General features: G+C 41.4%; 1 protein-coding gene across 1 annotated transcript in view; it reads left to right on the forward strand.

The window, feature by feature from the left end:
* Positions 1–27,960, forward strand: part of LOC129324215 (collagen alpha-1(XIX) chain-like) — a 141,862-nt gene that overhangs the window by 99,200 nt on the left and 14,702 nt on the right. Inside the window, exons 4-8 of the mRNA XM_054971318.1 lie at positions 8,711–8,834; positions 9,513–9,788; positions 12,369–12,449; positions 15,965–16,090; positions 20,716–20,769. Of these exons, the coding sequence (XP_054827293.1) occupies positions 8,711–8,834; positions 9,513–9,788; positions 12,369–12,449; positions 15,965–16,090; positions 20,716–20,769 (661 nt within the window). The remainder of the gene's footprint in view (positions 1–8,710; positions 8,835–9,512; positions 9,789–12,368; positions 12,450–15,964; positions 16,091–20,715; positions 20,770–27,960) is intronic.

Consider the following 27,960-nt stretch of genomic DNA (forward strand, 5'->3'; position numbering starts at 1 on the left):
AGTGGGTATTATTTTAAACAGCCACTGACTGAATTGACTGAATTAAAACAGTTCATTAAACCCTAAAGCACGCTGCTGCTTGGTAACTGAATGTCCCTCAAAACATTGATTCTTTGCAGTGTACAGCTCTTAGTGTGTCAGGGAATACACTGAGATTTGTTTGTTCCAGGTCCCAGCCAATAAACAGTTAATGTATTCATTATATTTCCATATATTTAAAAATAATTTGATCACTCTAGATCCAATTTTTTAAAAAATTGAGAAGAGACACAGACTACTGTTCTGACCTGATAGCCCAGGCAAGTGCAATTTTGTCAGTTCTCGGAAACTAAGCAGGGTTGGCCTTGGTTAGTAATCGGATGAGAGAACTTCAAAGAAGACCTGGGTTGCTCTGCAGAGGCAGGCAATAGCAAACCAACTTTTTTAGTCTTTTGCCTTGAAAACCCAGCAGGGGTTACCATAAATTAGCTATGACTTGATGGCACTTTCTACTACCACATGCAGAACACCGGTCTACCCCATGGAGATCAATCCTATTTAATCATACGTGTCATTCCTATTCTACCTACGTTAACTTGAAGAAGAAAGGCTAAGTTTCAAAGCTTCTTACCCAAAGTTTTTCTTACTAAAGAGAAATCAGATTTCACTGAATTCCAAATCTGAGAGTTTCAGAGATTACAGGGTGTGGCCATTTTATAGAGAAGCTATTACATAGACGGTCACATATTTTTCCTAAACCATCTGATTTATGCTCTCTAAAGGCATAATGTTAGACACCTTTGAGTATCCCAAAGAATAATTGTTACACATTCTGTTTCACTTGTTCTGGGATTTATTCTGGGCATAAAGCTATTTATTCATAAGTTATCCTTAAAGGCTGAAAATTGTAAGTTAACTAGAACAGTGAAAAAATATATGATTGCAGATTTATACAGGAATCTAAGAGCAAACTCTCAAGCCTACTGGGTCAAGAAGACATCTTAAGCAGTGATTTAAAGTTAAAATTGACAATACCACTCTGTATTGTGTAACATAAAATAACTGCATGGACTGAAGTTACAAAAGGGTGCATTGATTTCTCTATAAAGAGAAATGAAAGAGAAATTCTTTTAAAAGGAAAAAAGGAATAAGAGGAATCAATAGCTGTATCCTAAAAAGTGAATTTGGAAAAAGAAGTTTCCCTCCTTAGGACAATGCTAGTTCTAAAAGAAAGTAAATGCTGTAAATTCCTTTGGAAGTATGACCCTTTAGAAAATATAACAGCCTTGATCTGTTGTTTCATTATTGCAAAAATGAGAAATATTTGAGGAATAAATAATAAAACTTTTTTCTTCCCTATGCTATGATAAATTCCTGTCTGTCAATGATTACTAGCCATGACAGCTACTTCCACGCTCATAGACAGCATAATTCTTATTAGCAGATGCTGGGAATGGGCAATAGAGAACCCAGCACTTCCATTCCAAATATATTTCCTTGGAAGTACACATTTCACTGAAACCTATTTCATTTTCATCCATTCCCTGCAAGAATCTGTGCAGCATACATGCCCCCCTTTGTCCATTTCACCCGCCCAACAACCCACAGAGGTAGATTAGGTGACTGGCCCAAGGTCATGGCAGAGTGGGGATTGGAATCTGGGTCTTTCCAGTTTGGGGTCTGACATGCTAGCTTTCATGCTATAGGAGCTCTCTAATATGTAAGCATACAAACATCACAGCCTAAAAGGAATATCAGTAATATCTTTTTTTTTACTGGGTATACCAGATAAGTATTTCAGCAACATTTTAGTCTCACAGGATTAACCGTTATTTTTCTCCTTTCAGATTAACCTTACCATTCATTCTTGCCCTTACCATTTGTTCTTCTCTGACCTCTTCGGCGTGCTCAGCTTTACAGTGGGTTTTCAGGGTATTCGGCCTTTGAGGATCAGATTCACTTATTTGTCGGTTTTTCTGACCCTCATAAAGTTTTGATTCTTCAGTTCTGCACTCAAGGGAGTCGAACCGAAGTAGTGGCTAGTTTTTATTTCTGCATTAGAAAAATGCCTCATTTCTGCTGCAGGCTCTCTGAGAGAAGATGGCATATCAGCAGTTTCATCTGTGTGGGGCTTTTTGTTTGTTTTTTTGCACATACATTGTAACATTGTAATGTTTGGACATTAGAGGAGGTGGTATGATTGACAGGTGTTCTGGAGGAAAACTTTAAAAATCAAGTAGGGTTAGCCATTTCAATATGTTCCCTCAATGTTGAACCCCCTTTTTTGGTATTGTTAAAACAATAACAATGCAACATCATTATTTGAACAAAAAAATTGTAAAAACAAGAGGGGGGGGGAGTTTTTTGCATAGGTCTTTTTCGCTTGAGGGCAAGAAAGGGGATGAAAGGACACAGTTGCACATTGCTGTTCAACCAATGAGGACACAGAGGGACAAAGAGGAGGGGCAAAGGCAGGGTCAGTTTTTATCCCAAAGAAAACATTCTGTACATTTAAGCCATCTTAACTTTGATGCACATAAAAAAAATTGGGGTATATTCACAAGGAGAAATGCCGCAATAAAACCAGGGAAAAATAGATTCTGTGACAGATGCAGCCTTTCTCCATACAGAACACAAAAAGTCTGAGAAGCTGTTTGGTGACTGAATTTGGGTCTTCTTACCCTGCATGCAGAATTTGGAGGAGACATCAAAGCTGTATGGAGCCAGAACCAGCAGAAAAGCCTTATATGGAAAAGACCTCTGTCTCTTTCCCACTTTATCTTGTTTCTCAGTTTTAGCTCACTGACTCTGCTTTCATAGTATTGTACTAGATGTTTGTTTGTTGACTGCTTTCTCTCACTGAGACTTAAGGTGGATTACACAGTGTAAGTCAATGCAATCAATAGGATGAAACATATAATATGCAATGTAATAGAACTAGAATTACAGAAATCTGAAGCAAAGCATAAAGTATTAGACATATTAAACAATGCAGAAAATGGTATTATATAGGTTGAAAATAGTGCAATGAAAATAAAATAATACATACAGCATGGATTCAGATGGCCAGATTGTCTGTATGAAGGTAAAGGGGGGCATCTTTCTGGCTCATCTGAGTTGGGAGAAGGACTTTTTTGCAACTGCATTAATTTTCTTTTCCAGCAGCTATATTGTATCCAGTATAACCCCTAGGATATTAAATGAGTCTATAGCGGTCAACCGAACCCCATCACAAATGGAAACACCACACCATTCAAGACTTCAGGCTTTCCAAACAGTATCTTTTATTTCATGTTTGGGTTCAACTTCTATTTGCTTATTTTCAGCCATTTAACCAGTGCTGTGGTTCTGCTATGGTTCTAGCTGTCTGAGTACAGATTCTGTGACCAGTATCTAGGGATACCATTCCCCTGCCCTGCTCCCACCCTCCCCCCACTCCCACTTACTTGGCTGGTGGGGGGGGGTGCTTCCTGGGGTACCCCCCCAAGCAGCACAGCATGCCTCTGGCAGCATGCTCCCGTGCCCACAGCAGACCTGATTTGGGCCCAATCATGCCCCTCAGTGGGCTGATTTGATGCCCCGGTGAGCGTGGGAGCACTCCCAGGCTGCCCCTTGACCTGTGTGATGACATCACTTCCTGGAAGTGTCATTATCACACAAGCCAGGAGCGTATGCGCAGGCGCGCAAACAGGAACCCAGGAATGGATTAAGTTAAGTGCCAGGCCCCTGATTTCCTGCTGGGGGAATCAGGGCAGGGACCTGGCAACCCTACCAGGATCTTTGTGAAGTAAAAGAGAGGCCCAGAACCTGAGTAGTAAGCCTGTCAACTCTGGTAAAAAGGTTAGAGTTGAACTTTACATGTGGAGGGGGCTGCTGAGGAAGTTTAAACAAATAAAAAGAGAAGCCAGAGTGTGGGATTTGAACAATCATAAGCCCAGAGGGCAGTTACCTCAAAAGCCTCCCTCATCTCTCTCTTCTCCTCCCCCCATCCCTTCCTGATTGCTACCACACATGACCTTTGTCCACATTCAGGTCTGAAAAGGGTCCAGAGAGCACAAGAATTATCCAAGAATATCTGGAGTTGATCTGTTACTGCTCTCTCAATACCTTTGCCTAGAAAGGTCAAATTAGAGACTGGGTGGGCAATAATTGTTCATGACCAGGTCCGTGGGATGGCACACCAAACAGTCCTCAAACATAAATTGATTTGGTGATTTGTCACATTAAAAACAATTGTAAAGGACTGTCATCAACTATTTTTTCTATTTGCTATTAAGTGGCAAAAAGGAAAGCCCAGAAAGCCCTCAGTTAACTAACAATGGTACTTTTTGCACTCGGTTTGTACCTGTTCCACATCCCATGCTTGCAAGGTTTTCACACTTAAAAGCAGTCATGGGATGCAGTCCCGCTTTTTGTCCGCTGTATCCCCGATTTTTCCCCCTGCGGACATACCCCGATGTTTTTTTAAGTTCGCTGCTGACTGGCAGCTGGCCCGCATTTTGCTAATGTGAACACTTTTGCCCCCTTTTTGCTTCTCTCCCCCCCTCTCCTTTTCCCTGGGAGCTGATTGGTTTGTGCAGAATTAACCACTCCCACCCTCCTCAGCTCTCTGAACTCCTTGTCCACCATTCTTTTTAGTAAAGCAATGTGAGGGTCATAAGGCTGCTTCTTCGTTGGTTTCCTTCCTCCTGGTATACGTGCTCTATTATTTTTTTTTCCAAAGCCAGGAATGATTCCTAAGCTTGCTGCTAATTCCCTGCTAGCTTTAAAAGCAAGGAAAGTGTTAAATAGCTGCTTTCTCCTTCCTCCCTTAGGGTATGCACACACATTCTTTTTTTTTTTAAAGACAAGAATGGGTTGCAACGTTGTAATGTTACTGCACTTTCTTCCTGGCTTTAAAAGTCAGGAAAGGATTAAACGGCTGCTTTTCCCTCCCTCCCAAGCATGTTTCAGACTTTGCCAAAGAGGGGGGGGGGGGACCCAAGCATTTTGCACAGCCCTTTGGAAACAAGCCTCTGCTTCCTGGGAGGCGATGAATCGGCAGCATTTTAACCCTTTCCCAGCTTGATCAAAAAAAATGAGAGTGGTACATGTTTTCCCCCAGAACTCTGCCACCAATTGCCTCTTCAGTGGGCAGGCAACAGCCCAATCAGCAAAAAGGGGGGAAGGGTTCCAACACTGCAACGTTACTACACATGCTCAATTTTTTTTTAAAAAGTGTGACGTGAATTGCAAGGCCCTGAAAGCCCAAAATTGCACCGAGGTTTTGAAAGGAAGCACAGACACCAAATTGAAATTGCAGTGGACAGTGTGAAATGAACAGGAGCATTCCTTTAGAGCATACAGTAATATTTACTTTGTTTCCAATTTAGCTAGATCTTGTAGGGTCCTTGAAACACTTCCATTGGGATAAAAGAATCAATCATGGACTGCAAAACTGAAGGAAAGCTTCTTAAAACACATTACTCACTTGGCTTTTCTTCAATATGAGGTCCGGGGTAAGAAAGAATCAAGTTGCAATGGAGGTACAACCTTCAAACCCAATGCTTCCCCTCCTGGGATCCTATCAGGTGTGATGAGGGATGCCTCTTTGTAACTTGAGGAACTCAGGGACTAAATTGGCTTTGGAGGGCACAGGTCCTCTTGGATCAATTTCCCCTCTCAGTCTAGTATACACCTCCCATGATGACTTTGGCTAAAGGATACGTGGGAGAGAATTCTTTTGGTCCCGTTGCCTTGTGCTGTGTGGGGAAGGGGATCCAGCACCTTGAACTTAGGGAACTGATGCAGCTTGTCCTCTCTGTTCCCTCAACCTCAGACATGTCCCCACAATGGCTTTATGGCTGATGACAGGAAATAAGCTCACACTCAACCCTGCCACATCCCCTCAGCTTGAGCCCATTGCTTCCCAGCTGGAACATTAACCACAGCAAAGACAACTATCCCTGAAGACAAACCCGTAGCAGCCTCTCTGTTAATTATGGTTGCTGTTGTGGCTCCATGGAGCCACATACCTTAGATGGGAGGCTACAGAGAGAGAGGTAAAAGGAGCAAAAGCACCCTCTTTATCCTGCAGCTCTTATCCTCCCTTTGTAAAAACTATAGCTCCTCTATATCTATGTATAATATTTATTGTTGCCAGGTGCATGCCTGGAACTCTCCAGAAGACTTTGGGGTTGAGGAATGAGGAAAAAGGACGCCACTGACATGCCAACATCATTTCTGGCTAAAATCTAGACATGACATCTCTGATGTCTCCTCCGTGCCCCAATTCCCCACCCCACCCCCCAAGTATCTGCGCAGTGGCAGGGGCTGGGAGTTGGCAGCAGCAGGAGACCCCCTGCCATGGCAAACCTAATGATAATAATTATACATTATACGCAGAAGTGATACGGTCTAACATATGAATTATTCATTAAAAACTGGTTCCTTTTTAAACAAATCCACTTGCTAAAACTAGTGTTTTAATGATGTTATGAATGATTAAGGTAGTATTTTTCAGATAGGGGAGTTTAGATCAATCACAGTTAAACCTGCTGAGAATTATGCCTCTCCTTCCCTGTCTATTTGCTTGTGCTGATATGCAGCAAGCAAGTTTACCAATAGATAGCTCTAAAGATGGGTGAGCCTGTTCACCCTTTATTCGTGTGAATTTATCCCTTGATAGCACTGTAGATTACTCATAGCCAGGAAATATGAAAAGAGTAGTCAGAGGTAACCTTTCGGTTGTTTGTTATTGGCTTGTTTTAGAAATAATAGTTAGATAACACTCTTGATTCTCTGGAATTAAAAGTGTCGCTTCTTTTCATATTGCATTCAAAGATCATTTGGGGTGAAATTCATCGCTAGGCAGAAGGCCAACTCAAGGCCTATATATCAAATAGTGCTCAAGCAGAGCGTTGCTCTTATATGACTGCACGGGGCTAAAAATTTAAGTCTATCATAAATGTGCTGTGCTTATGGGCACCTTGCCCAAATATTTGCCCAGTGAAAGATAAGAGCCCCTCTCTGCAGGGTGTGGTGGAGAAGCAACAGACAGGCACTGCTGCCAGCAGACATGACTGAGTATGTGAACTTCCTGCTCGTGGCCTTCAGTGAACATTTCACAAGCCTTGCTCTAAAATGAGAAATGGAAGGCATGGTTTCATACATCATTTCAGCACTTCTGGAATTGCTCTCTCTGTTATGCAAATAGTTTTGAGTACATTCGCAACCTACAGATAATTAGAAGTTGACATAGGATGGAACCCTGCTTACACAGCTCTGTCCAGGTGTTCATTTAGATTCAAAGGAATGTGTGGAGGGGAATAATTGAGAACATGACAGATGGTTCTGCCTTTCTCAGCCGTATGCTCAAGAGTCACATTTGCATGGAGCCTATGCATGTGCATCCAAATGTGCAGAGGCTCCTGCATGCAGAAGCCAAGACCTGCTGATTTCCAGGATCATGCATATGGGAACCTATGCACAGTTCAGAGTATACTGGGGTTGCCAACCTCCAGGTGGTGCTGGAATTCTCCTGGAACTACAACTGATCTTCAGACTACAGAGATCAGTTCCCCTGGCAAAACTGGCAGCTTTGCAGGGTAGGCTCTATAGCATTGCACCCTGCTGAGCCCCCCCCCAAACTCTGCCCTGCACAGGCTCCACCCTCAAATCTCCAGGAGTTTCTCCATCCTGGAGATGGCAACCCTAAAGTAAACACATAGACTTCAAATACGCATGATCCTTGAACTCATGGCAAGAAATGGTAGTAGCCATGATCCTAATCAGCCTACTACATCTATATTAATGTTCACAAAGTAAATGACTGATTGAGGAATTGCTAAGAGAAGCCATGTATGTAGATGGCTCCATCAGATGCAATATGGTTTTTATACGTGAGCAGGTGTTTTATTAGAAGGCTGTGTTAAATTATTGTGATTTTATCTCTGCATATTTTACACCCTGAGCCCACTTTCGGGGAGGGCAGGATATAAATATAATAACAACAACCACAACCACAACAAAGTTGGTGGCAAGTTATTTTTTTAAGGGGTTAGGGAAGGGGACATAATTTGTTTATTGTCATTTTCATGACAAGCCTCTTGGCCTAGAAGCCATGGCTTAACTAAAGAGTCTGGGAGGAAGAATTAATAGTAGTCATGGAGTTTCGTCGCCATTAAAAAGTTGGAATTAGATCAGAGGTTCACAGGGAACCTCACTTCAATAGCCTTAAAACATGAGAGACAGATGTTCTTAACTTTTACTATTTTTAAGTACCTAACAGTGTCTTCTCCCACATTTGTCAATACTTCAATTGACAGCTTGGGGAAAAGACAAACCACCTGCTTTATTCAATCTTAATATGTACAATGGTTTATTAGTATAATTTTTCTTCTGTTCAGAATTTAGATTTTTTAAAAATAAAGGTTAGGTTTCACTGGGGACAGTGTGTGAATTTTTTGGTGTGTAAAATTTTATCAATCCAGCAAATGAGCTTTTACTTTTAAAATGTTTCTTGCCTTTTACAATAACATATCTAAATGATAATTTTGTGCAGGGATCTATGCTTACAAATGGGCCTTACTGTGTGCAAAGCCCAAGTACCTGATGGGGACCAAATTATGACTTTCCAGGCTTCAAGAAAGGGGACAGAACTGGGTATTGTGTATTTGTACATGTTTGTCATCATGTTTGTACATCAATTAGTGCTGTCAAACTAATGAGAACATATTTTCCCATCCTTCAGACAAGTGTTTCCAAATGGGCTTCCAGAAGAGTATTCCTTAACAGCCACATTCCGTGTTCGTAGAAACAGCAAGAAAGAACGGTGGTATTTGTTGCAAATTTTAGATCAGCGCAACATGCCACAGGTTTGAACAACCTGCTTTCCCTCATTTAACTTGGTTTTGCTTTCCTTTTTTGTTTTTTCTGCTGGGGTAGTAGATACCACCATGGAAGGGCTGAAATTTCCCCTTGGGATTCAGACTGTATTCAAGATAGTTTTGCTTCTTTGGAACACCTTGGTGGTCATTACGCAGCTTAGAGCTGTATATAAAATTCAGTGACATTTCTGTAATATAGCACTAAAATAGTTATTGTGTGAGCTGCTTCCCAGGATTGTTGAGAAGCTGAATCACTTCTCTGAGAAGTGGTATACAGATTGAACAAATGGAACATAAATTAAACAATAAGGGGTTTTCAAATGATATTCAGTAATCAAATTGCATAGGAGAACATGAAATATTTGTGGTTTTGTATCCATCTGTATTTGTTTTGTATCCATCCGAATAGAGGAGGGACTATTTTTACAAATTACCTTCCCCCATTGCAGGCTAAGCTCCACATCATGCCCAGCACTGTTTCTGGGGCTTTCTGAGGCAATGTTTTGGGGGCAACAGCCCCTCATTAAACAATGAGGAGCTGCAAAAGGAGCCATTCTATTTGCAACACAACCTATTTTGTGCTGAGGGATATGTATGTTTTGGTTTGTTTGTAGCTACAATATTTCCTTTCAAACTTCTAAGTTTTTTCAAAAATGTTTTTTTCAGGTTTACATCGTGGTTGATGGTTCAAAAAAAGTTGTGGAGTATATTGCACAATCTCCCCAGGGGAATTCTCTACGATACATTTTTAAAAGCCGTGAGATCCTTCCTATATTTGATCGGCAATGGCATAAGCTTGGCATCAGTGTACAATCAAGGATCATTTCTTTGTATGTGGACTGCAGCTTAATCGAGCAGAGGCAAACTGATACAAAAGCCAGTCCTGACTTTCAAGGAAGGCTTCTTATTGCTACTCGTTCTTTAGATGGCAAGCCAGTAGATGTAAGTGATAGCAACTATGAGAGGAAATTTTCACAATATAGAAATTACCTGTTTAATATTTAGTCTGTGTAGAAAAACATTTGCAAGCTATGTTTTTATAGAGTTGGAGCACTGAAAATAAGCAGCATGATACTTAAACAAAAACAAAAAACCTGAATTTAATAGGTCCCTTGCATGCATACAGTAAAAACACTCTCTAAGTTGTCCAGAATTAGAGATGGGCATGAACAGAAAAAAACCCAAACATGATGTTCATTGTTCGTTGCCATCCACGAACAGGGACTCACAAACAACCACGAACATGGCCCTATTCATGAACATGTCTGTGCTTGGCTGTTCGTGGGGGCCAGCAGGCTCTCCTCCAGCCATCATCCAAGTCAAGATCCCTACCACACCACTCCCAGAAACCTTACCTGAGCAGGCACCAGGAAAGGTACCAATAATAAATAATAGCTTGGCCCACAGCCTAGCAGCAGCCCTGGAACTTGAAGGGGTAGATCCATATCCCACCACACACAAAGAAAATTCAAGCTCCAATGCACTCTATCAAAATGCCAACAGCAACTGTCTCTCTCCCTCTCCACTGTCTGCAAAGTCAGAGCTGGGAGCCCCCCTCCTCCCCTGCTCTTTGCTCCCATGTTGGAACAAATTTGGAGCTCCACACTTGAAAGGAAGACCTGCCTATCAAGCTAAATTGGGCTTAGATTGGGATTTACAGGGCAACAGCAGGAGTTCAGACAGAGTTCAGACAATCCCTGCCTAAGTTGCCAAGGGAATTGATTGCAGGTGCCAGACTGTCTGGCTTGACGAACAGCAACGAACAGCAACGAACAAGGCTTGCAACGACCACCTGTTTGTTTAGAATGGGGCCTCGTGAACAGCTTGTGGCTTTTTTTTTTCACCTCGTGTGACTTTTTTTTTTTGTTCGTATTGCTGTTCGTGCCCATCTGTATCCAGAATGCCTTGTATGCTGCCAGTCCAATATAAAGCCTGAGATGGACTGTGTGTATGTGTGTGTAAAGTGTCATTGTTGCAGCTGACATCTGGCCATCCCATAAAGTTTTCAAGGCAAGAGACAAGAAGAAGTAGTTTGTCATTGCCTGCCTCTACCTAACAACCCTGAATTTGTTTGATGGTCATCCAAGTACTAATCAGGGTCAACCCTGCTTAGCTTCCAAGATCTGACAAGATTGGGCTAGCCTGGGCCATCAGATGGGGAATGGACTAGAGTGGAGGTAATTCAGGGCATCCTAGAATACCAGCTAGGAAGAAGGAACGGATTCATGACAAAGGGCCAGACTGGATTATACAAAGATCATTAGTTTCTTACATGTGATCAGGAGAAAGGATGCACCTGTCATGCCTCCAGACATCTTTGTGTGGGATTGACATTTGAGTGAAGCATATACAAGTCCAGACTGCATGGTCAGTTGTTGGATTTTAACTGGGTGGGGGAGGGGAATCAACAGTATGATCTTCATGCAAATATGCCCAATTTGAATGTTATGCCCCTGCATGGATATTTGGATGTGAGGCAGGTGCACCAGGTAGGAGAAGTGTGCCAGTGCACCCTCACTTCCTCTCACACACAGATGAGCAGGTGACTTTTGCATTATCTAACCTGGCACAAACATTACACAGTATACAGAATAATTCTTTGAGTATTTAAAGCAGAATACTTAAGAATATCACTAGGGTTGCCAGCCTCCAGGTAGTGGCTGGAGATCTCCCAGAATTACAGCTGGTCTCCAGGCCACAGAGATCAGTTCACCTAGAGAAAATGGCTACTTTGGGGGGTGGACTCTATGGAATGATGCCATGGCAAGGTCCTTTCCCTTCCCAAACCCCACTTTCTCCAGGCATTTCCAGGTTTCACCCCCTAGATTTCCAGGAATTTCCCAACTTGGAGCTGGCAACCCTAAATATCACTGAAAATAACAGTTTTTAGACATTTTTTTCTAAACCAGTTCTTAGATCCTACATCCTTCTATGGTTAAAAATAAGCTAAAAATCACTCCTTGTTTTACGCTTTCATAATTTCTGTATTCTTGACTATGAAGAACCATTGATACATATCAGCCACTTTGATTCCAGATTTTTGTGTAATTTAGTCTGCTTGCCAAAGGCAAAGAACCATATAATATTTTTATTTAAACATTAAATATAAAATTAAACTATGTCCAGAAGAATTGGTCAAAAGAAGGCAGTGATCTACAAAATATGCCACAGCAGATACTTTTGTTGTTGGTTGTTCTAAGCCATCTTGTGGGCTTAAATATGGGAGGGCGGGATATAAATGTTTCACTTAACATAAATATTAGTACTGTTCGGCTCCAAATACTTGTTAGATTTGGGTCTGTGGGTATTTTGCTAATTAATATAATACATTGTTTTAAAATGACAGACAGCAATGCATTTTTTAAAATTATGGTGACAATCCAATGCAGGGTTAGGCATATTGAAGCCCAAGCTGGTTTCAGTGGTTAAACTCTGTGTTGGGTAGGGCAATGGAGTTTTTTAAAATTGTCAAATATTTGTTGCCTTATTTTGCTGATAAACATTCCTGTGTTTATTAAACAGATTGAATTTGGCCACATGGTGATTTATTGCAATCCTGAACTTGCTGCTCAGGAGACTTGTTGTGAGTTATCTGAAAACATGGTAAGTTAATAACAACAACAACATTCGATTTATATACCGCCCTTCAGGACAACTTAGTGCCCACTTAGAGCGGTTTACAACATATGTCACCACCATTATCCCCACAACAAAACACCCTGTGAGCTGGGTGGGGCTGAGAGAGCTCCAGAGAACTGTGGCTAGCCCAAGGTCACCTGGCTGGCTTCAAGCAGAGGAGTGGAGAATCAAACCCAGTTCTCCAGATTAGAGTTATAAAAATAAAAATGCAAGGGTTTTTTCACATCAGTAATTTCCTTTCTAGAACTTAAGAAATGTAAGAAAATTCTGTGGTATTGTTGTAATGCCCATACTTTAGAATAGAAGCTTATATTACATGGTTAGTTTACATTATAACACTGGAGAAACAAGATGGCTGTCAGAAAAAGAATCAGAAAGATATTTGATCTGGTACAGTAAAGGAACTCTATGGGGATGCACATCTCCTTCACTGGATCTCAACTTGAATGCAACTGTTGATCAAGATGGGGGTATATATTATGGAGAGACCCATGTATAGGCTCTAGTGCAAATCTAATACTTTAAAGGATATCCAGCCAGAATCCTTATTGATAAACTTAGTCTCTCCAGCCATATTTTTTTAAGACTCCCTTTTAAGGTTGCCTATCCAAACATGGGAAATTCCTGGAAAACTGGGGGCATTGCTTGAGAAGGGCAGAGTTTAGGAAGGGGAGGCAACTCAGCAGGGATGTGAAACCATAGAGTCTGCCCTCCAAAGCTGCCATTTCCTTCAGAGAAACCAATCTCTGTCAAGTGGTAATTTCAGGAGAACTCAAGGCCACACCTGGAAGTAGACAATCTTACTCTCCCCCTTTTCCATTCTCTAAGTGTAGTTGGATAAGTAAGTGGGTGGATTTGGCCTGTGAACCAATTGTTATAAATATCAAATGGAAAACCAGATTCTAAAATGTTTAATTAAAAAAGCAGATCACTACATGCCATGCTACATGGACAACAACATGGTTAAATTTAGATTTGTCCTTATGTTTGCTGAATTGGCACCATTTTTTTAAAAAACTGGTTGAATTTAATTGTGCATGTAATATACATGATACATACATGGAATCTGTAACTTGGAACAATAAGGTGTTCAAACATTTTCCATAGTGAAAAGAGAGAGATTTCAGAGATCAAATATGGTATATGTGAACAGGGTTGGTTAGTGTTTAACTTTTGATATCTAAGCACATTAAATGTTTAATGTCTAAGCAAGTTGCATCATTAAAAGATTTATGCTATTGGCTCCTTTAAATGAAGATGGAATCTCAAAAATATTTCGTTCTGTGGCAGGACTAGGCAGCTCCTGGGCAACATGGAACACCAGCTCCCATAACAAGCTGAGTAAGGGTCTAGACTCCATATGTCCCATCCCCCAAGTATATGCTAGACTCTTGAAATCACTTCTGCAACAGCCATTTATTCTGGCCTTCATATAAATGGGGTGAGGAAGTGGTTGATGACACCCTTCCTGCCTCATAACCCATGAATTCCCCATACTACTCTATCAGTCACCTAATGACTTGCTGTATTGTCATTGCTTTTAAGGTTTCCTATAATAAGCACTCTGGCATAGCTGACCTGCTGCCCTGTCCTCTCTCAGCTGCTGCTAATCCTGCTTGGCTTGGCTTGGCTCAGCTCAGCTCAGCCTCAGAGGCATTAGTCCAAACCTGGAGTGTGCTGTGCCTTCCCAGAGCAGGCTTCTTGGAGCTACTTCTCCACCCTTTTGCTTCCAGCAACATCTCTTGGTTTCCTCCATGCTGCACATCTTCTGGCAGCAGGTGGATGGGGTCCACCAACCATCTGCCCTGGTCACACCTTCCTAACATTGTTTTAAGAATAAACAAATCACTCTTGGTCTGATTTTGAGGTGAGTTCACTGTTTTCATGATGTTTGCCATTGAGAAGCGCCTACAGTTATCGTTACAGGAACTCTGCACCAACATATTCAGTAAAATAAAGGTGAGGAACCTCAGGCTCCCTAAACGGAGGAAATCCCAGTTACTAGAGGGTAAAAACAGCGATGTGTTTTGGCCACATTACTTTTAAATTTATATTTAAATGACATAACTCCTAGGTTAACAGCCTCTGAGTTTGTTCCACCTTCCTTAAGGTTCCCATAAAATATCAATTATCTTATACCCTGATGATATGATTCTGGTGTCTCTCAAATGTATTGGCCTTAAATTGATGATACAAAAGCTAGGCAACTTCTTCAGAGAAGAGGTCTTAAATATTGATGATACTAAGACCAAAATGATGAACTTTAGAAAAAGGCCTCATAAATTTAAATGGACCATAGGCACCAGAATAAACCAATGAAAAATCTTTTAAAAACTTAGTGAAACTCTGTCTTGGAGAGCTCATTTTGCAGGCCAGATCTACAGCTTTAAGAAACATAGATGCTATCCTGAAATTTTACAGCACAAAGGGTGGTTTCTTCTTTGACCAGGTTCTGAAATTATTCCAAAGTAAGGTTATCACACAACCTCTGTATGGAGTAGAAGTTTGGGGCTGGAATGATCACCTGGTCACAAAAATGGAATCCATCCAAAATATCTTTTTAAAGAAATTATAGCTCTGGCCAGAGGCACTCCAGCAGCTCTGATGCAGGCAGAACTTGGTTTGCCTTCAGTCAGGGTCTGTTGACATGTTGTCACGCTTAGATTCTGCAGAAAGCAAGGGAATGACGATACTAGTCTGTTCTGCAGGCAATATCTCATGATGATGCAGAAAGATGCCCCCTGGGCCGCTTGCTACAGAAATATTTTCCACTGTTACTCCATATCAGTTGATAGCCAGGGTATGGCAGGTACCAATATTCAGGACTAGGTGTTCCAAGCATGATGCAGTTACAGATAGACAATCAGCCTCCAGCTCCAAATTTTCCCTCTGGCTTAAATTAGCATTACCCTTCAAAATCTCAGAATAGCAGTTCGACACCTGCCGACAGCTTTGCTGTATGGTTGCTTTCCGCCAACCATTTGCTTTGCACTTATATATTTGCAGACCTCCAATTTAAGAGAATTTATCTCATTATATTTGGTCCTGCCTTCTTTACACAGGGTCTAGAACCAAATTTCTTGCAGTGTGAAGGGTTTAAACTCTTCCTCAGAAGCAGGGAAGCTGTTTTTTCTTCTCTTGTATACTAACTCACTCATTTCATACAGAGTGTCATTGTTTGGCTTGGCAGCCAAAAAAATATGAGAGAAAGTTGTATCTGAAGGGTGAAATGTTTTAATGCGATAAGCACTTTCAGATCTGGTAATTTTAATGATGTTATTTACGTTTGATGTTCTGTGTTCTTTGTGATTGATTGTAATGGCCTTTGGCTATACACAATAAATGCTATACATAATGTTTGCATCCACAGCATTATTATTTTCAAAAAGTAAGGCCTTAACTGATCTGGAAGATATTGTAAGGAAATAGATTTTGAACCATGTTGATGATTTAAATCAAAATAACATTTATAATTTCAGTGTCCTTTGGAAGAACACTTGAAAACTACTGCAGCATCACCATCAACTGTTCATGTGGGTGAAATACATGCACTTCCAATAATGGAACAAAAACCTGAAGAAAAATGCTTTTGCTATCCAAACAAGGTATTAGATTAATTTTGTGCGTGTTGCTCGTGCCTTACGTGATCTGTATTGAGTTAGTACTTGTCGCACTGTTGCTGAATATTTCTTTAGTTACAATTTTATTTATCAGAGATATGGATATGCCAGATGGCAAACAACGCCTCTCCGCCCTATATCTCAGCTGAGATTTGACATTAGAGGAAGTTCTAAATTATGCTATGTAGACTTTACTAATTTAGACATGGCAAATACACAAAAAATGGCTTGGAGGCCATGAGTTGTTCTGCACAGTTTGTGGAAGCTATTTACTTGCTTACTTCATTTATACCCATCTTTCTCCCCAAAGTGGCTTTATCATTCTCTTCTCCTCCAATTTTATCTTCACAATAACTCTTTGTGAAATAGGGTAGCCTGAGAGTGTATGACTAGCTAAAAGTTGCCCAGCAAGGTTCCTTGGCAGAGTGGAGATTTGAACCTGGGTCTCCCAGATCCTAATTTAACATTCTTACCACTATACCATCTTGACTCTGCATGTGTGTTGGGGATGGAGCTAATCAGGATCTGTAGCTTAAGGGAAACAAAATTAAAAGCTTATAGAGGTTTACTACCTGATTGGAGGTCAATCTATAAAAAGGCATCCTTGAACTCTTGTGCATCTGCTATTTCATTTTCATTTGGAAGGCGGATTACTCCACAGTAAATCGATAGTACATGTGGTACTGTTACATCCCTTGTAGACATTCAAGTTTTGCAGTCCACAGGAATGGAGTTCTTTTCTGTTGCTCCAGAGGGTTGAACTAGAAACAACGGGTTAAAATTAAAGTGAAAGAGTTTTCAGCTAAATATTAGGAAGAACTTGCTTATCGTTAGAACAGTTCCTCAGTAGAACAGGCTTCTTCAGGCGGTGGTGGGCTCTCCTTCTTTGGAAGTTTTAAAGAAGAGGCTAGATAGCCACCTGACAGCAATAATGATTCTATGACTCAATATGAATTTATGCATATCAGGAGAGGGGGTGTGAAGGGATGAGCTGGTGCTAGGCTTTCGTGGCCTTCTTACATGACCAGAGTAATGCTGATCACCACTTTGGGATCAGGGAGGAATTTTCGTCCAGGTCAGTTTGGCTGGGTAACCTGGAGGTTTTTTGCCTTCCTCTGGGTGTAGAGCAGGGCTTAATAGGGGAGGTAAGGGAGGGAGATACCTGTGAATTTTCTGTATTGTGCAGGGAATTGGACTAGATGAATCTTGGGGTCCCTTCCAACTCTATGGTTCTATGTTTCTGTGAATGCAGTTGTGCATTGAGAATTGGTGGTACCGATGTTATATGTGGCAGGGATCATGTTTCTCAGGGAGGGGGCAGGTTCCAGACAACTCACATGCTCCTACCAACATTGGCGTGTATGTACATACGCACTAGCCCATAGTTGCTTTTGAATTTTCTTCTCCTCCACATATCCAGCAGGCTCAAAACCACATTGTGTCCCTACTATATGTCCCAACCATTATGAACCCAGCCCATTTAAACTAATGGCTACTGGGAGGGGTCACAAGAAAAAACACTAAAGCCAGATTTTTTTAAATGAGAGAGCAGGAGCACAGTAAGAAATGGGTTTATGAGAGGAGGTGCTAAGCCTATATCTCCTCTAGCACTGCAGTGCAGTGTCCTCCACTTTTTCACTCCCCAGGGAGAGGCAGCCTCACTGGGCAGAGCAAGCTTGAGGGAAGAGTTTCAATCACTCTTGTTTATTCTCTTTTTTGTTCTACTCTTAGCTGTCAGAGACTATCCAGCCACCCACCGCTTCCTTAGCTGCCTGAGCTCCCTTTTAAGATCTCCGCTCCATAATGGCTTAGGCTTCTGCTGAGGAAAAATGTCAAGGCTGGGTGGCCAAAGATTGGTTTGAAGTTATTGGATAGGTGTGGCCATATTACAGGGAGGGAGGTAATTTCCTCAGGTCACCCAGGTCTTTGAGACTTTTCCTGATGATCTTAATTAGAGATGGGCATGAACAGAAAAAAAACCGAACATGAAGTGCATTGTTTGTTGCCATCCACAAACAGGGACTCACGAACACTTACGAGCATGACCTGTTCACAAACATGTTCGTGGTTGGATGTTCATGGGGCCAGCAGGCTTTCCTCCAGCCATCATCCAAGTTTGGTCAAGATCCCTACCACACCACTCCCAGAAACCTTACCTGAGCAGGCACCAGGAAAGGTACCAATAATAAATAATAGCTTGTCCCAAAGCCTGGCAGCAGCCCTGGAACTTGAAGGGGTTCAAGTTCCTATCACACACAAAGAAAATTCGAGCTCCAATGCACTCTCTCTGTCAAAATGCCAACAGCAACTCTCTCCCTCTCCACTGTCTGCAAAGTCAGAGCTGGGAGCCCCCCGCCCCCCTGGTCTTTGCTCCCTTGTAACAAATTTGGAGCTCCACACTTAAAAGGAAGACCTGCCTATCAAGCTAAATTGGGCTTAGATTGGGATTTCCAGGGCAACAGCAGGAGTTCAGACAGAGTTCAGACAATCCCTGCCTAAGTTGCCAAGGGAATTGATTGCAGGTGCCAGACTGTCTGGCTTGATGAACAGCAACAAACAGCAATGAACGAGGCTTGCAATGACCACTTGTTCATTTAGAATTTTCACCCTGGAGTTGGCAACCCTACAGCATAGTATAGTGGTCAGGGAATTGAACTCAGGTCTGGGAGACCTAGGTTTGAATCTCCAGACACTGACTTTTCGCCTCACCTATTTCACAGTATTGTTGTGATAATATGAAAGAGGGGAGAACAATGATGTAAGCCATGTTAGGTCTCTGTTGAGGAGAAAAGCAGTGATAGCAACAATTAATAAATAAGCAGCAATAAACAAACAAACCTTCACAAAGCCTTCTTCCTGGTCAGATAAGAAAATAGCACCACAATAGCCCACACTGGATATGCTGCCCTTCAATGACACTTCATACAAAACTAATTGCAACAAATAGAGTATGAAAAAACACAGAATAGCAATGGGAAAGCAATGGGTTAGGGAAAGCTTCATCTGTATAGTGAGTAATAATAACTAAAAGTGATACCCTAAGCAGAGTTACTCCAATCTGAACCCATTGAAATCAATGAGCTTAGACTGGAGTAACTCTGCTTAGGATTTCACTGTAAGTGACCAATATGTCTCAATAGAAGAGAATGCACCTCGTGTAGATTGTCAGTTAACCGTTCAGCATTAAAGAAGATTAGAGTAATCTAGAAGACAGACAAAAAAACTGTAATAAAGGGTCATTTAAACTGTTCACTTTGATTGGGTAAATGTCACTCCAAGGTATGCTGCAGAGAAGAAATTTCCAAAACAGTAGAAATGGCTGATTCCTGGAATAGCTAGTTTGAGAGCCCACACAGTATGTGGGAGTCTTTGGTTCATTCGTAATTGAAGCATAGGAACAGGACCACAGTGTTAATATAGCTGGAGTGCTAAGGAAGAACAATGATGATAGACTCAAATTCCTTATGTGTAGGGACAACAGAAGCTGGACAAGTGCCATTCTGGCAACCTTCAGATAAATGGGGCAAAATAGGGGACACAAGAAAAAAAAAAGAACTTCAAAGCATCCAGGCACATCAGATGCAGAAAGTTATCAATAAGACTGCAAGAGGCTCAGTTGTGAGTGACACCCAAGTACAAACTTGTAAGAAAGACTCACAAATATAAATGATCCCATTGCGTTCATGCAGCTCAGGACTTGTCATGAATGAAAAAAACATTTCTGAAACAACAATGTGCCTTCAGCTGGGGCCCCCTGGAAAGTTCACCAATTTCCCCCACATTTTCCCACATTACCTAGGCCTTGTTTAATGGACATATTACAAAGTAGCAAGCTGAATTCTTTGCATGTGCCTTTACCACGATGTTGTCAGTCAGAGAGCCATGAACTAAGTCCGCAATGGCTTGACATCACTTCTGGGAAAAATCCAGAAGTGACGTCAGTCCTCTCTAGGAATTGTTGGAAATTCTGCAGTAAAATTACATGGGGATGCGGACATAGGGGAGCTTCTTTTTTTCTTTTTCTTTTCTGGAAGTGATGTCACACCATTGCTGATGGCAACAGTGATGTTCAGCTCCTTCCTTCCCCCTTCCCAGGCTCTACACCCAAATCTCCATAAATTTTCCATCCTAGAGTTGGCCACCCTACTAAGTGGAGTTGCACACTTCTAATTGCAGTCAATAAGTTTACAAGGGTATAATTCTTAGTGGACTTAAAATAAAATAACATTAGGATTGCCAGGCATGGCCGGGCATGGCCTGGTACCTAGCAGGGGGGTCTGTGTGGAGCATACATGAGGGGGTGCCATTGGGTGGTGGCATGACATCACTTCTGTGGAGAACCATGAAGTGATACCATGCCTTTCTAGGAATCGCCAGATACTCTATGGTAGGACCATAGAATTCCTGGCAATTCCCAGAGTGGACTGACATCGTTTTTAGGTTTTTCCTGGAAATGATGTTATGCTGTTGCCTGATAGCAATTTTTTAAAGATTATTTTTCTCCTGGGAATGTTTTGGTGGGGAACTGAGAGCCCTAGATAACACTATCCATATAGGAGTGTGCTTATGTTCCATTTTCAGCATAAAAATTCTGGCTTTATTTTAAACAGGGAGAAGCAGGATTGCCAGGAGTAGCTGGCTTGCCAGGCCAGAAAGGAGAAAAGGTAAGGCACCAGTTCCATACAGAGTGTCACAGACAACTTTCATACTTTGCTTCTATTGGGCTTATCTTTTGTAATGTTTTTAAAGGAGACTGGAGGGAAAATATTACATGGTGATCATTCTACCTATTGCCATTTCCCTTTGCTTATTCTGAATCCTTTAAAATATTCTTGGATGTGTATCAGTTATTCATGTCAAAGTGCATTTCTGTAGTCTAATATATTATGGTTGGTGCAAACATCAGTGCAGCATTCTTTCACTGTCTGCTGAACTTAATATGTTGCATTAAGGAAGGTAGTTTCCACTTTGTTATTTAGATTCTTATAGATATACCACACCTGTATGGTGAAAATGCTACTTTTCAAAATACAATGGCTCATTGCTAGAGGTATACATTATTAAATGTGTATCTTCTGTATTTTATAGAGTTACAGTTTTGCATATATATTTTAAAAACCACAAAAGAAAATTATCTAACATTTCTGATGACTGAAGGATATCCCAGTAGCAATTGGTTACTATAGGGTATGCCTTACCAGTCTCATACCCTGGATATGCTTTAAGGCAAAAAACATGAGGTGCTGTCTTCGTGTATCCCAGAACTGCCCTATAGTCTATTAAAGAACACCCTGGAGTCGTTCATTATTAGAATATGGTTCATTAATAGCAATGTTCATTAAAATAAATATGCAGAAATGTGATAGACATTGTAGCTGAATTTTACATAACGTCTCTTCTCACTGATTTGGCAGTCAGGATGGTCATCTTGTATATCCATAGGTAATCAACATTTTCAGTGTTTTGTTTTTTAAAAAAGTGCCAGTACTCATATATAAGATTGCACTGATTTCTGCCAATTCCTCCCTCAGGATATGGGAGAGGGGAGCGCTGCCTGGCAACCAGTTTAGCCTGGCAATCCTACTAGTCTCACCTGCTCTTAGTGGGTATATGTGAAAAACAAAACTGCAGTTTGAAGTGTGCATGAATTCAACTTTTAAATAATTGGTGATCCCGCAAAAAGGTGATTTACAATCACTTTTCATCCTTCCTTCTGATTATGTATTATTTAATCATTAAATAAATAATGGAATACTTGAGGGACTACATCTACCAAGAGCTCCTGACTCTGACATAAGAAAATTGCCTTTTCCTGAGGGGACTAAAGACAGTGAAGAAAAGGGGAGGGAAAAGAGAAAACAAGAGGTCTGAAAGAGAACTGTGGCCAGGAGCAGGCCTATAAGAGCTGACAGGACACCAAAGACTGTAGAAGGTGGAGTAAAGAACATCCTGGAGTCCCGCACAAGGTAGAAACATAAGATGGACGGTGTTGGGAAAGCCCTGGGAAGAAAGCCCTGCCCTGGAACCGATGAATACTTATTATGTAACTGGCAAGCGTAAACTGGCAAGCGTAGTTAAAGACTCACCATTGGAACTCAGTTATTATTTCCCAATCCCTTTTAGAGTAAGCCCCTTCCCTACTGACTTACTTCATTAACATTACTGTAGGTGCAGTTATGTGTCAGCACAGTGCTGGAACCATGGTTGCCAGGTAAGGGGGTTAGATGGTGGGTAGTTAGGGGGACTTGAAGTGTTCTGGTGACATAATGACATTACTACCAGTAGTGACATCATCACGTGTCTGCCATGCCAGAACCACTCTATTATTTGGGGGGGGGGAACTTTATGATTTTTGCCTGAATACCAGGACTTCACCCAGTTATGTGATGATATCACTTCTGGTCATACAGGAGGTGACATCATTGTGGCATGGGCAACATTGAGGTCTTACCCCAAAGGGCCCACAGCAATCAGTTAAGGCCTTCATTTCTCTCCTCCCCACCTCTACTTGAGCAGTGGCTAGTGCAGTAGGAGGCTGGAAATCCTAGCTGGAACACACCAGTGTAATATAAAAGTTGCTAGCCCTGAAGATTCTTCAGCACTTGCCTCTAATCTTATTTGCGCAGGCATGCTACTACTAATTTGTATTGTCATTGCTGTTACCTGTGAATGGAGGTGTTAATTTGGTTAACATTTGTAGCGTTGCATTTAGTGCAATGCAGTGGGGAAAGGCTTTTGAAACATTTAATCCTTCCTGTCCCAGAGTGCAGTTTCAGCATGCCTCTACTACTTTTAGGAAGATGCTGACAAGATGGTTGTGATTTTCCATTTTATCACTGCCTTGTCAGTTTTAAAACTATTTTGTGGTGGTATATTCCCATTCCAACCCCCCCTCTGAAAAAACAGCATCAATGAGGGCAGGAAACAGGGTTCAAGCAGACTCCCTGTCATCCCATCCCCTTCTGATCCAGTGCTGATCTCTGAGCTTGCTGCATCAGCCATTAGTCCTAGCATCTTTTGCCTGCCGACTGCCCTTGACTCTCTCACTGGTTAGGCTCACCCTTAACCAGACTAACCTTAAGGCGCTTCATGCCGCCCTCTTCCGGATTGCGACGGGGAAAATGCGAAACATCGCGTTTCCTCGCGCAAGTTTTGCACGTCGTCGCGTGCATCTCATCTCTTTGAGCCTAGCAGTAGGACAAGACTCTGTTTTCAGCTGCAGGGTTTTTTTTGCTTTTCTAATTTTGGCCCCCCTCTTCTTTGGTCATTATCAAATTAAAAGGAGTTATAAAACGAGCTACCATTGTAGCCCTCTTGTCTACTACCTACTGTAGGGCCTGGGATTTATTGCTTAGAGTGCTAGGTAAGTGTGAGGACCTTTAGGTCCTCTGGTCTTCCAATTCCAAGTTTGGAAACTCCTAGAGATTTTGGGGGTGGAGTCTGGGGAGGATGGAGTTTAGAAGGGATCAGATCTCAGAAGTCCAGCCTCCAAAATTGCCGTTTTCTCCAAAGGAACTGATCTTCGTAGTCTAGAAATAATTTATAATTCTGAAAAAACTCCAGCCCCTACCTGGAGGCTAGCAATTCTAGTTCCTTTGTAGGTTACAAAGTGGTCAAAGAGGTTACATAACTTGTACTTTATTTTTGTTGTGAGTTTGATTTGAATATTGGCATGTACAGGACTATTTCAGAGTCTGTATTATTTTGTTGAAGCTGTTGCATTTATCAATATACAGTGAGTAATTTATGTTTCTAATCTGACAGGACTGACTGCAAATGGCCTTCTGCCTAGTTGCAATATTTACATTTAAAGGGAGTAATGATTTTACTATCAACTCTAACAACTTAGGAGACCCCATGACCCAGTCCTTTGTTGTCCAAAATCAATAGAGACAGAAAGTAAAGATACAGCTTTAGCAAAATATAAAGTATACTGTTATTTTCATGCTTTGGAAGCAGATCTGCACCATGTTGTTTGCATTCAGGCTCCTGGTCTAAGACATATATTTTGGCAGTTACCTTTAAAGCTTTTAGTCAAGGGGCAGCTTACTGTTACCTAAGACTCCAGCAGCAGAAAGTGTTCAGCAAGGAGGCTCATGTTCTTCTGCCTAGTCATTGAAAATAAAGTGTTGATTGAAAACATTCTGGAAAGTGACGGGATTGCTTCTCATCAGTGTTTGGATACTGGCTTCTTTCCCCACAGTGCTAGGGTTGGCAGGTCCCTTAAGTCCCTGGTGGGAGACTGGGACACTGGCATGTACCTTGCATTGGCTTCGGAGTTCTCCCAGCATGCATGATGATGTCACTTCCAGGAAGTGACATCATCACATGGGTCAGTGGGTGGCCTGGGAGCATACTGTGTGCGCTCCCCAAAGGGCTGAATCCACACACACACCCCGGCGCAGGCCCAATTCAGCCCGAAATGGGCCTGTTGCGGGGCAAGGGAGCACGCCGCTGTGGGGTGCAGAGGCGTGCTGTGCTGCCTGGGGGTGCACCCGTGCTGCCAGGGGGTGCCCCGGGGGCATGCCCCCCTGCTGGTCATGTAAGTGGGGGTGGGTGGAGAAGGTGGGAGCAGGGGATCCCCCACCCCCGGCAGAGGAATGGCAAGGCTACTTAGTGCATTGTGCTTTGATTACATTCCTTGTGAACCCTGCACCACAAGGCATCATTACAGCTCTTCATGGCCTTCTTGAATCCATGTAGTTCAATGTATGGTTTATCTGCATAGCCTGCTCCTGGGTTCTGCTTTTATTTGTTATCTACCATCCGCCCCCATGGACCCAAATGATTACATGCAGGATTGTGCAATATATACTGCTGAGGGAGGGCTGTGCAATTGCAACTGCTCTTTTAATGCCACCAGTTTTAATTGTCTATATTTTATATATATATATATATATATATATATATATATATATATATATATATATATATATATATATATATATATATATATATATATATATATATATATATATATATATAATGTTGCCAGTTTTAATTGTCTATATTGCATATTGTATTATGTTTCAACTTAATGTTATCCGCTCTGAGCTTGCTTGCAGGGAAAGCAGACTAAAAATCGAATAAATAATAGTAATGTTTCCCCTTGTCCCAAGATGGTTTTGATTCTGATCTGAGTAATTTCCTACCTTACATATTGGTATTTGCACTCAGATTCTCTTAATTTCTTCTGCTTCCATATATATCAGTGTTTCCCAACCAGAGTTCCACAGGACACCATGAAGGGTTCTGTGAGAAATCATGTAAGAAATCGATTAAAATTTCAAAATACTGTAAAAATTCCAAACATCCCTAGAAATACCATGGTTATTAAGGTTATGTAAGCTAACGTTATATATTCATCAACTTTTTTCTGGCCTGTAAACATTTTCATAGGTAAAGAGTTCCTTGGGATTTGAAACATTAATTTAGGGGTTCCTCCATGGAAAAAAAAGTTGGGAAACTCTGATATACATCTTTTCCTCATACATTTGTAGAGTATAATATTATCCTCTCTTAGTCTCTGTCTTGCTAATGTAGAAAAGCACTGCTTCCCCCCTTTTATCATGATAGCCTCTTTAATCATGTCAGCATTTCTGCATATCCTTCTGCACACTGAAATTCATCATTTTGGTGAATAATGTTGGTGGCCCTTAGTAATTTTGTTATTTACCAAGACTTGGAGATAGTTTTTTCTCTTTTTCATTTCCAGTTCATAATTTCTAAGTGCAGACCAAAGAACTTATTATTCTTTATCAAATCATATGGATAACACTCAGTACAGTAATTACATCTCATCCCATTTCAATGCTCCCTTATATGGCCTTCATCTGTGTTAATGATGCCTCCTAAATTTACCATCATAGTCCAGCTGCATATCGGCTATCATCAGCATCCTTTTTCCAGCACCCAAACTGCTAATGAAAATAAGTTTTCCAGTGTTTGATATTCTTGCTGCATATCACTCTGTAACCTGAAAAACTGTCTTTTTGTACAGCTCTTTGCCTATTGTTTTAACCAGTTCCTTATCTGTCTATCTATGATACCACCATACAGCCCATGATTTCCAATTTGAGTAGTAATCTCCCATATGGTACTATATCAGATGCTTTGCTGAAATCCAAACAAAACTAAACTGACTACATTTCCCTTGTCCAGAAAACCAATTATCTTTTCCAGATTAGTTTGACATCATCTACCTTCCATGGACCTACGTTGAATTCCTTTTTGTTTGACCTTTTCTTCCTGTCTTATTCATTCCTCCAGTATTTCCTTTGGGATCTTCAGCTGCACTGATGTGAAAAAAGCAAAGCAAAGCAGAACACTACAGTTAAAACATTGCATCTTGATGGCAAATCATTTACAAAAGAAGTCTCATTGCTTTGAATGGTGTATGCATACATAGCAGGAGTAGAATTGCAACTAAAACTTTGGTTTGGATCTAACATGAAAGGAGGCTGAGGAATCACCCTATACCTATCTCCCCTCTCTTCTCTCCTTTCAAATGCTATGGTTTGCCACTATATGAATGAGCCTTAAAAGAAACAAGGACTAACTCATGCAGTTCCTCTTCATCCTTTCATACCCACTTTATGCACACCAAGATAATTAACTGTTTCTGGGTTTGTAGCAAAACATGATTTTCTGTTACATCTGAACTGGCAAACTATGGTTTGCTCTTGCCCTCAAAACCAGGATTGTTGCTGGAAATAAACCACTGTTGGTTTACCAACTGTCAAATTATTTTTAAGTTTGTAAAGGGAGGAAGGATTATGCACAGGGCTTTTTTTCAGCGGGAACACGGTGGAACGGAGTTGTGGCACCTCTTGAAAATACTCGGCAATAGTGCATGAAAATATGATTTCAAAGAATCCTACGTGTTTCTTCCTCATTTCCCTCTTGAGAGTTCTGCCACCTCTTTTCCCAGAAAAAAAAACCCTGATTATGCAAGTTGATTCCCCAAGCTCCATATATTGACAAACATTTCTAAACCAAGCCACACTCATGGACAAATCAGACAGTGCAGTTATTGCCACTGAGTAGATTTGTGTAGGATTGTGTGAACAAATCTGCTAAAAATTGCCCTGTACAACTCATAGCAAATTGTATGTGTCAGGCACATGTTGGACACATTCACATATTAACAAGAGGTGCCAACTTTTCACACCAAAAAAGACATATGAGAGAGGGAAGCTAAATCACCTCCTTCCCAGCCTTTCTGTTCTTGCTTCTGCCTGTTTCTTTCCATTCAGCCACAATGCTGGAAGTCAGTCAGGCTGGGTTATGAGGAAAATTCAGTTCCATCACCCATGCACTGCTTTTAATGTAAAAAAATAAGCCATCCACCCTCACTTTGTATGTGAGTGGAACAGACAAACTGTCACATCTAGTTTGGCTCTGGCAGCACAGAAGAAAGCACATAACACTAGCTATGTATCAAGGTGATTTGAACCTGGGTCTATGGGGGAAAACAGCTGAATGTGTCCCAGTACTTCTAGCATTTGAGATGCTGCAGTTCATATGAAATATCCATTTGTTTTTTCCTTCCCAGCCATTTCTTCTTTCTATTTAGTAAGGCAGAGGGCAGCCTGAAAGGTTGATATTCACATTCCTCTGTGATTTATGCTGTGCAATGCCATCTGTTATGTGAACAACTTCTTACAATGCCTCCTCTTAATGTTACTCATGAGTAAGTTGGCAGCATGCCAAGGTTCACAGAAGCCTCTGTCAGGGCTTGTCGCTGCTGCCGCCGGGCAGGGCACCAGCTGGGCCGGCCCTGACGTCAGAGGGGCACCAGGGATGCTGCAGGACCCTGCTCTGTGGAAGGAGGGATGGTATACATCACCCTGACT

Source organism: Eublepharis macularius, chromosome 1 (genome assembly GCF_028583425.1).
Source record: "Eublepharis macularius isolate TG4126 chromosome 1, MPM_Emac_v1.0, whole genome shotgun sequence".
Taxonomy (NCBI): domain Eukaryota; kingdom Metazoa; phylum Chordata; class Lepidosauria; order Squamata; family Eublepharidae; genus Eublepharis; species Eublepharis macularius.